This window comes from Pan troglodytes, chromosome 1 (genome assembly GCF_028858775.2).
Source record: "Pan troglodytes isolate AG18354 chromosome 1, NHGRI_mPanTro3-v2.0_pri, whole genome shotgun sequence".
Taxonomy (NCBI): domain Eukaryota; kingdom Metazoa; phylum Chordata; class Mammalia; order Primates; family Hominidae; genus Pan; species Pan troglodytes.
The window spans coordinates 222,450,619-222,461,233 of record NC_072398.2 but is presented as its reverse complement, the minus strand read 5'-3'; the positions used below and the strand labels follow the sequence as shown (position 1 = coordinate 222,461,233).

The following is a 10,615-nucleotide window of genomic DNA, read 5'->3' as shown; positions in this document are numbered from 1 at the left end:
CCTAAACGGGGTGGTGAGTACAGAGGTGTGAGATGTAACACGTAATTTGTACACCTTTTGCACACGTAAATATCACAAAGTAAACTTTTAAAATAAGGCAAGGCCTAGGGCCTCGCGAGGCTTCTCTGAGGAGCGAGGACCAGTCAGTCACAGCCAGTTTCCACTGCCTCCACACTCCGGCCTAGGCCAGCCCCTCTCCCCAGTCATTCGCTCGGGGCTGGCTCCGCCCCAGAACTGCGCAACCTCCCCGCCCACATCCGCGTTCTAACCAATGAGCGCTCGAAATTTGGGTCCACACCCCCGTCACGCCCCGCCCCAGACTCGCGCGCCCGTGACGTCACGGTCCGGCCCCCGCCACGTGACGGCCGCGCGCCGGGCTCTAGCTCCCCGCCGGGCTCGCGCCGCAGAGGCCGGTGAGGCGCCGGCGGCCACGCCGCGGAAGGCGCGGGCCGAGCAGAGCCGGGCGTTGGAGCCCGCGCGCGCATGGAGGCGTTGCCGGCAGCCCCCTGAGGGCAGCGGGGAGACAAGACCCGGCGACCTCGCGCATCCCTCGAGCCGCCACGCGCTCTCGCCACCGGGCGGCGACGGGCCGCGGAGCCGGCGCGGCCATGGCGACGGGCGGCCAGCAGAAGGAGAACACGCTGCTTCACCTCTTCGCCGGCGGGTGAGTTCCCGGGCCCAGCCGCGCGCGCCCCACCGCCTGCGGTCCCCTCGGCCTTCGCCCCGGGCGCGGCCCCAGCCTCCCGCGGCGGTTACCGGCCTTCCCCGGGCTACGGCGCCGGCGCTCGGGAGGAGGAAGTCCCGGCGTCGGGGACTGGTGGGCAGGGCCGAGGGAGGGGGTCGGGCCTTCCTCACCCCTACGTCCTGACCGCAGCCCCGAGGGCGGCTGTGCCCCGCCGCCCGTCCTCCCCGCGGCGTCCCCAGCTTTTCCCCATTCTGAACAGTCAGTGGCCGGCGAGTGTTGCTCGGCGGCGGTCCAGCCTGGACGCTGTGGCGCGGCCCCCCCTCCCCCGCCCCCTTCTCCTGGGGCCTCTCCCGAAGCGCAGCGCCTCAGAGCCCGTGGTAGGATCGCTGATGCTCGGGTGTGCCCGAGGTTCCTCAGGGCAGCGCGGGAGGTCATCCGGACGGGCAAAAAGGTCTGCAGACGTTGGACGTCAGCAAGGCCTGGGTGGTGCTGGTGAACGGTGATGCTTGCGGCCACACGCGGGGTGGCTAAGCCAGGGACCCGAACTAATATGAGGTCTGGAAGGTGTGTTGAGACACTTCTCGCCGGCTGGTAGACGCTTCCAACGCCAGAGACCGCAGAATTGTAAGGTGTTCCTTGTTTTGAAAGCTGCATTGGGTCTATGGTCAGGCACTTTTTTTCCAGGGAGACAATGCATTTTTAGGAGGTTGAGTTCTGCGGTTAGGAAGGGAGATGGTACCCCTCGCCACCTCCCCTTGTCACCTCCCGCCGAGAATAGAAGGTAAAATATTTTTGAGTATTAGTAATTTCCTTTTTTCCTTTATCATAGCCGGTGGCTTGGGGTCCTTTCGGAGTCTTACAGATATTTGGAGTATTAATTTGAGGACCTCATCGGCCTGGCACAGGAATTTTTGAGTGTAGGATATTTTGCATAAAATAGTTTATCCTGGGATGATCATCTTGGCTTGAGTAGTTGCAGCCTGGATTCCTACCTGGATATGTTCCTTACAACAAACAATGGTTGAGAAACTTATCTTGGAAGATGACTGATGAAAGCGTCCCTGAGCTTTTTTTGTACTTGTATTGTGGGCAGTCACCAGGTTACTTTAACCAAAAACTTCGGTGGGTCTTCATAGATTGGAAGAGTTTCTCATTCATCTCTTCCCTGTCATTCATTCCCTTGCAACCCTTCCCTCCATGTCTCCATTGAGACTTCCTTTTTTTTTTTTTTTTTTTTTTTTTTTTTTTTTGAGAGGGAGTCTTCCTCTGTCGCCCAGGCTGGAGTGCAGTGGTGCGATCTTTGGGCTCACTGCAACTTCCGCCTCCCGGGTTCAGGCGATTCTCCTGCCTCAGCCTCCCGAGTAGCTGGGATTACAGGCCCCGCCACCATGCCTGGCTAATTTTTTTTTTCCTTTTTTTTTTTTTGGAGACGGAGTTTCGCTCTGTAGCCCAGGCTGGAGTGCACTGGCGCCATCTCGGCTCACTGCAAGCTCCGCCTCCCGGGTTCACGCCATTCTCCTGTCTCAGCCTCCCGAGTAGCTGGGACTACAGGCGCCCGCCACTGCGCCCAGCTTTTTGTATTTTTAGTAGAGACGGGGTTTCACCGTGTTAGCCAGGATGGTCTCGATCTCCTGACCTCGTGATCCGCCCGCCTCGGCCTCCCAAAGTGCTGGGATTACAAGCGTGAGCCACTGCGCCCGGCCACGCCCAGCTAATTTTTTTGTGTTTTTGCTAAGAGGCGGAGTTTTGCCATGTTGGCCAGGCTGGCACTCCTGACCTCAAGTGATGGCCCACCTTGGCCTCCCAAATTGCTGGGATTACAGGCGTGAGCCACCATGCCCGGCGGAGACTTCCTTTCAGAGTAACACAAGGGGGAAGCATTCTTAAATTAAGCCACTCTATATAAATTTGTCTTTCTTGGGAATTTTAAACAAGTTGGCCTTTTTTTTTTTTTTTGTCTCACACGTTTTTTAAGCCAAGAAGGATCATTTAAAAAAAAAAAAAAAAAGGAATTTCTGCTCAGTGATTTTGACTTACTGTTTTTAGTGAGGTGGGTTTTTGTTTTTTGTTTTTTTTCAGACGGAGTCTTGCTCTGTCTCCCAGGCTGGAGTGCAGTGGCGCCATCTCGGCTCACTGCAAGCTCCGCCTCCCGGGTTCACGCCATTCTCCTGCCTCAGCCTCCCGAATAGCTGGGACTACAGGTGCCCGCCACCACGCCCGGCTAATTTTGTATATTTTTAGTAGAGACGGAGTTTAACCGTGTTAGCCAGAATGGTCTCGATCTCCTGACCCCCTCTGCCCACCTCGGCCTCCCAAAGTGCTGGGATTGCAGGCGTGAGCCACTGCGCCCGGCCAGTGAGGTGGTCTTTTACAATTTTTCTTTGTATTCCAAACCAGGAGAGTTGCATGCTGGAGCAGCCTCTGTTGAGGCTCACTGTGAGATGGATGGCCCTGTCTTGTTGAATCTCCCTCTGTACCCCTCACTGTGCCCTCTGGCTGCCAGATTCTCCTACTAGGGCACCAGGCTTATACCTTGTGATGGAGTAAATCTGCAGTGGCCAGCACAGCTCTCCTGCTTGATTAAGATGTAGGTAGTTTATTAGGGTGGCGCCTGAAGCCATTGTATTTAACAAGTTTCCGTTCCTGTCTTGGCAGCAATTTGAGACTCAAGAAAGAAAAGACAGCTTCCAAAAGGATGTTTTCAGAGTAACTAATTGGATTTTGATCCACTCTCACTAGCCTAAAATATTTTACTTTCTGTTAGGGAAGAACATGAAAGGAGCTGAGTGTAAAATGGCTGTATTGTATGGTTAAAATGAGGCCACCCAGAGGTCCCACCTAGTCCGGTGGAATATGTGCTGCCTTGCTCCAAGTAACTAGTTGCTGCTGTTGTTAAGCTGGCGTCTTTCCAGAAGACGAAGTGCACTTCCTTTGAAAAGAAGTCAGAGTCCCCACTAAAAATCTGTCACATTTCTCTTGTTTATTGAATAGCCATTGGAAACTATAACATCAAACAAGTTTAATACTGTTGCTAATTAATGATACTGTGATACTGAACAAGCATTTCTTTATTTTTATTTTTATTTTTTGAGACGGAGCCTCACTCTGTCGCCCAGGCTGGAGTGCAGTGGTGCAATCTCTGCTCACTGCAACCTCCGCCTCCCGGGTTGAAGCAATTTGATTCGCGTGCCTCAGCCTCCCCGGTAGCTGGGATTACAGGCATGTGCCATCATGCCCAGCTAATTTTTGTATTTTTAGTAGAGATGGGGTTTTGCCACGTTGGCTAGGCTGGTCTCGAACTCCTGACCTCAAGTGATCCACCTGCCTTGGCCTCCCAAAGTGCTAGGATTATACAGGTGTGAGCCACCACGCCCTGCGTGAAAAGGTATTTTTATTTATTTATTTATTTATTTTTGATACGGAGTTTCACTCTTGTTGCCCAGGCTGGAGTGCAGTGGTGCAATCTCAGCTCACTGCAGCCTCTACCTCCTGGGTTCAAGTGATTCTCTTGCCTCAGCCTCCTGAGTAGCTGGGATTAAAGGCTCACGCCACCACGCCCGGCTAATTTTTGTATTTTTAGTAGAGACAGGGTTTCACCATGTTGGACAGGCTGGTCTCGAACTCCTGCCCTCAGGTGATCCGCCCACCTCAGCCTCCCAAAGTGTTGGGATTACAGGTGTGAGCCACTGGGCCCAGTCCTGTCATTCCTTTTCTATTGTTTAAACCACCTCATCAAGAAGAACACAGAAGTGCTTTGAGGTGGCCCTTCTGTATGTAGGCTTGATTTGCCAAAGACGAAAATCCTATAAATTTGCCCCATCAAATAGCATGGGGGTTCTGGTTGTCTGTTAGTGCTAGTGATGTCCTTCATCTGCTGGGCAGCCACTTAACAGCACAGTGCCGATTTAGATCTACTCAGTACCTGAAATAGCTGGGCTAAGCTGTCCTTAGATTTAGAGGTTGATCCTGGGTTAGATGCTTTGGGTCTTATTTTTATGGCATGCTTTTTTGTTTTGTCATCCTAGCCTTTAAAATGTATTTTAATGGGAATATAGTATATCTTTAAGATTTTAAACTAGGCCAGGTGTGGTGGCTCACGCCTGTAATGCCAGCACTGTGGGAGGCCGAGGCGGGTGGATCACCTGAGGTCAGGAGTTCGAGACCAGCCTGGCCAACATGGCAAAACCCGTCTCTACTGAAAATACAAAAATTAGCTGGGCATGGTGGTGCATGCCTGTAATCCCAGCTACTTGGGAGGCTGAGGTAGGAAAATCGCTTGAACCTGGGAGGTGGAGGTTGCAGTGAGCTGAGATTGCTCCACTGCACTCCAGCCTGGGAGACAGAGAGAGAGACTCCATCTCACAAGAAAAACAAAAAACAAAAAATGAAAAACTTAAACTATAATAAGACACAGATATTTTCAAAATTCAATGTTTTCCCACCTAGTATGGGCAGCTGTTGCCAGGTATACTCAGGTACTTGTCCTGCAAATTAAATCTTTATCAGCTAATGGTTAGTTTTTTTTTTTTTTCTTTTTTTGAAGCAGCATCTCTCTGTGTAGCCCAGGCTGGAGTGCAGTGGTGACATCTCGGCTCGCTGCAACCTCCACCTCCCAGGTTCAAGCAATTCTCGTGCCTCAGCCTCCCAAGGAGCTGTAATTACAGGCACGTGCCACCACACCCGGCTGTTTTTTGTATTTTTAGTAGAGACCAGGTTTCACCATGTTGGCCAGACTGGCCTCGAACTCCTGACCTCAGGTGATCTGCCCATCTCAGCCTCCGAAAGTGCTGGGATTACAGGCATGAGCCACCAAGCCCAGCCAATGCCAGGTTTCAAGTAAAACTTTCCAAAAATTTACAGTGTATACAGAAAAGCACCTAATGTCTTTTAAATAGCACGATAGAGGTAGCAGGTGAAATGGTGGTTACCAAACCTCCAAAGATTAGGATTGCAGGATGTCTGGCAGTATCATTTGTTGGCAAAATGTGGATAAGCTGTGAGCCTGGAAAGCAGTTTACCATCAGTGGGGTAATGATTATTATCAGAAAGAGCATACAGGCCTTGGTTTTAGTGCCCGATAGGCATGTATGCATAGGGAACAGAGGCTGTTGTTGAAGACAGTTGGTTTTTACAAATTTTCCTTGATAGTTTAAACTCAGAGTTAAAAAGCACAATTCTGTGTGCATAATTTAAAATTTTATGACTTCTGATCACATAAAGATACCTTTTTTAAAATCCCAGTATATATTATAGTAGTAACGTTGTAGTTTTACTCTGCTGTCAACTGGAGGTGAGGTGCCTAAGCCACAAGGGGAAAAATTAAACTAGGGAGGCATGGGTGTAAAAGGATTAGAAGGTTAACTATATCTTCATGTAATAAATACAAAACTTCAGTTTTGGAAAGGAATAATGAGAGAAGGTAGAGGAATGGGGAGGGGAGTTTTTTTGTTTTTGGTGGGTTTTTTTGTTTTGTTTGTTTGTTTTTGAGACAGAGTTTTGCTCTTGTTACCCAGGCTGGAGTGCAGTGGTGTGATCTCAGCTCTCTGCAACTTCTGCCTCCCGGGTTCAAGTGATTCTAGGGGAGCATATTTTTATCTTTAAAGAAAAGGAATACATAGGCTGGGTGTGGTGGCTCATACCTGTGATCCCAGCACTTTATTTTTATTTTTATTTTGAGACGGAGTCTCACTCTGTCACCCAGCCTGGAGTGCAGTGGCGAGATCTTGGCTCACTGCAACCTCCGCCCTCCGAGTTCAAGCGATTCTCCTGCCTCAGCCTCCCGAGTAGCTGGGATTACAGGCGCCTGCCACCACGCCCAGCTAATTTTTTTTTGTATATTTAGTAGAGATGGGGTTTCACCATCTTGGCCAGGCTGGTCTTGAACTCCTGATCTCGTGATCCACCCGCCTGGGACTCCCAAAGTGCTGGGATTACAGGCGTGAGCCACCGCGCCCAGCCAATCCCAGCACTTTAAAAGGAGGCCGAGGCAGGTGGATCACTTGAGGTCAGGAGTTCAAGACCAGCCTGGCAACATGGTGAAATCCCATCTCTACTAAAAATAAAAAAGAATTTAGCTGGGCATGGTGGCGCAGGCCTGTAATCTCAGCTACTTGGGAGGCTGAGGCAGGAGAATCGCTTGAACCCGGGAGGCGGAGCTTGCAGTGAGCCGAGATCGCGCCACTGCACTCCAGCCTGGGCAACAGAGCGAGACTCCGTCTAAAAAAACAGAAAAGGAATACATAGTTGAAAACAGAAAAGGTGCAGAAAAAATTCAATTAGTAGTTTCTTTTTAGAAAATTAGGCAAATAGACTTCAAAGAGCATCCCTCATGACTGCTTTTAGACATGTAGTTTAACAATTTTTCCTAGCTTTCCTCCACTGGATTCAAATCCTTCAGATGTTTGCTGTGAATGGAATATCCCACAGAGAAATTTTTTTTTTTTTTTTGAAACGGAGTCTCGCTCTGTCGCCCAGGCTGGAGCGCAGTGGTGCGATCTCGGCTCACTGCAAACTCCATCTCCCGGGTTCACGCCATTCTCCTGCTTCAGCCTCCCGAGTAGCTGGGACTATAGGCACCCGCCACCACACCCGGCTCATTTTTTGTATTTTTAGTAGAGACAGGGTTTCACCGTGTTAGCCAGGATGGTCTCGATCTCCTGACCTCGTGATCCGCCCTCCTCAGCCTCCCAAAGTGCTGGGATTACAGGCGTGAACCACCGCACCTTGCCCCACAGAGAATTTTCTCTGCACTTTGGCATCAGTGACTGACTAGAACAGTATTACCTTAGGAGCAAAATTAAATTAATGTCCAGGGTGTTTCCTCAGAACTGTTAAGACAAGCATGAGTCCCAGCTGGCCTTTGGAAGATTATTTATGTTAGTAAAACTCTTTAACTGCTTTCTCGAAAAGTTTAGGTATACATTTTTTTTGACTAGGCTCATTTAGGGGGTGTTCAGTTGCAAGTAATAGAAGATTCAACTTCAAACCGGCTTGCTTATGGGTACAAAAACCTGAACTCTAGAGGGAGCACAGGCTTCTGGTGAGGGCTTAGCTGAGCAGTGCATCAGTGTCACCGGGAGGGGCCCACCCACGCCTGCTTGGCCTCCAGTAACCTGCTTCATTCTAAGGCTGGCCCTGCATAGCCACAGAAGGGCTTCCAGCAGCAGCTCCTGGTATTTCTCCCACCATTAAGCAAGTCTTCAGTGTAATTCTGAATCCACTAGGACATGTACCCCTTGCTCTAAACCAGTCATTGCTCCCAGGGAAATTATGCTGAGTACTTGGGCTGAAATCATATGTCCATCCCTAAACAGATAAGGCAAAGTAGATGTTATGATGTGGACATGCTTCAGTGAGTCAGGCCAAAACTAGACATGAGTTCAATCCTGTCCTCTGTGTGACTTAAGAAATTAGGGATCTTGGCCAGGCGCAGTGGCTCATGCCTGTAATCCCAGCACTTTGGGAGGCCAAGGAGGGCAGATCACCTGAGGTCAGGAGTTCAAGACCAGCCTGGCCAACATGGTGAAACCCCATCTCTACTAAAAATACAAAAATTAGCCAAGCATTGTGGCACACATCTGTAATCACAGCTACCCCGGAGGCTGAGGCAGGAGAATTGCTTGAACCCAGGAGGCGGAGGTTGCAGTGCGCTGAGATTGCGCCAGCCTGGGCAACAAGAGCAAAACTCTGTCTCAAAAGAAAAAAAAAAAGGAAATTAGCGATCTTGTTAAGACAGAGGAAGAGACGGATGGATGCTGGGGAGGCAACCAGCAGTGCCACCAGTCCATTTTACGGTCTTCAAATAGTGCCCATTTTATTGGTCTAGAACAGGGTTTCTCAACTTTGGTTGGATGATTATTTGTCTGTGAGGGATGGGCTGTCTTGTGCATTGTAGGATATTTAGCAGCATCCCAGGCCTCTACCCACTAGATACGAGTAACCCCCTCTCCCCCATTTCAAAACCCAAAATGTCTTGACATTTTGTTACTGGGGTGGGAACAAAATTGCCCCAATTGAGAACTACTGGTTTAGAATAGTGGCCTTCAAACTTTTTTTTTTTAAGTTTTTGTGGGTTTCTTGTTTGTTTTGTTTTGATTTTGTTTTTGTTTTTGTTTTTCCCTTCCTGTCACCCACGCTGGAGTGCAGGGGTATGATCACTGCTCACTGCAGCCTTGACCTGCCAGGCTCAAGCGATCCTCCCACCTCAGCCTCCAGGGTAGCTGGGTGGCTGAAACTAGAGTAGCTGGGACTACAGGCGCGCACCACCACGCCTGGCTAATTTCTGTAGTTTTTGTAGAGATGGGTTTTCACCATGTTGCCCAAGCTGATCTCAGAACTCCTGAGCTCAAGCAATCTGCCTGCCTTGGCCTCCCAAAGTGCTGGGATTACAGGTTTGAGTCTGTGCCCAGCCATGGCCTTCAAACTTTAATCATACACTGCTATGACTAACATGTTTCTGCATATCTTATGTATAATTATATTACCCTGTTACTTTTATACATACTATAAGACCTATACGCAAAATAGAAATTAAATGGGCTGGGCGCGGTGGCTCACGCCTATAATCCCAGCACTTTGGGAGGCCCAGGCGGATGCATCTCCTGAGGTCAGGAGTTCAAGACCAGCCTGGCCAACATGGTGAAACCCTGTCTCTACTAAAAATACAAAAATTATCTAGGTAGGATGGCGCATGCCTGTAATCCCAGGTACTCATGAGGGTAAGGCATGAGAATCACTTGAACCTGGGAGGCAGAGGTTGCAGTGAGCCGAGATCACGCCGCTGCACTCCAGCCTGGGTGACAGAGTGAGACTCTGTCTCAACAACAAAAAGCAAACAAACAAAATAGAAATTAAATGGTGGAGGTTATAAATAAAATGTTATTTCTTTCTGTATGCCAGTAGGTCATGGTGCACATCTCTTAGAGTATGTATCCCAGTTTGGAGATTCCTTGTCTGAAATACTGCTTGCCAGTCAGATTAGTCCATTTTCCAACTATGTGAGGCTAACGCTGCGTCAGCATGTAACTGGCGGTTGAATATGACTTTTCCTACTGTCTGAGCACTGGCTACTGGAGCCCTCAGATGAACCAAGAGGATCCTAGTCTAAGACTTAGGTGGAAGAACCTGCCCTGCTGCCATTGACCAGACTGTCTATGAGAGAAGAACGGTTGTGGGTGTCAACATTGGGGTGTGTGGGCAGAGAGGATTTTACTATTATTGTCCCCAGCTCTGTCCCCGGCCCCTAGTAGGTCTGGGCTACAGATTGAGAGAGCTTGTAAGGCAGGGAGACTGGTAGCTTGCTCTGTGGCCAGATGCCTCCTACAAGTGAGAGGCTGGTGCATTGGCCCAAGCCAGCAGGATGAGAAGGGACTGGGTGGTATGCTTGGGAAGGACACTCAGTGACTCCCACTTTGAGCCAATCTTGTTAACTCCTAGCGGTCCCATTGGCTTGATGTCAAGGAGCATGGGGACCAGAGGAAGGAAAGGCACCTAGTTCTGCCTGCAAGCTCCCCAGGGCAAGCAAGGCAGAAAAGAGATGTGGGAATGAACTGCTGGTGGGATCAATGGGAGGGATGAACTGTTGGTGGGATCAATGGGGGGGATGAACTGTTGGTGGGATCAATGGGGGGGATGAACTGATGGTGGGATCAATGGGGGGGATGAACTGATGGTGGGATCAATGCGGGGGATGAACTGCTGGTGGGATCAATGGGGGGGATGAACTGTTGGTGGGATCAATGCGGGGGATGAACTGCTGGTGGGATCAATGGGGTTGATGAACTGCTGGTGAGATCAATGGCGGGGATGAACTGATGGTGGGATCAATGCGGGGGATGAACTGATGGTGGGATCAATGCGGGGGATGAACTGATGGTGGGATCAATGGGAGTTCCCAGTGTTGGGGCTCATAGTAGGTTGAATGCCATCTAC

At 50.0% G+C, this 10,615-nt stretch overlaps 1 protein-coding gene across 3 annotated transcripts in view; it reads left to right on the top strand.

The window, feature by feature from the left end:
- Positions 1–331: 331 nt before the first annotated feature.
- The window catches only part of SLC25A33 (solute carrier family 25 member 33), a 43,145-nt gene continuing 32,861 nt past the window's right edge, over positions 332–10,615 (top strand). The window contains exon 1 of one of the 3 annotated variants that reach the window (XM_009447908.5): positions 332–664. In XM_009447908.5, the coding sequence (XP_009446183.1) occupies positions 609–664 (56 nt within the window). In that variant the 5' untranslated portion in view covers positions 332–608. Of the gene's footprint in view, positions 1,310–10,615 lie in introns of all 3 variants that reach the window. The other 2 variants (XM_063805138.1, XM_063805148.1) reach the window with 2 other exon arrangements.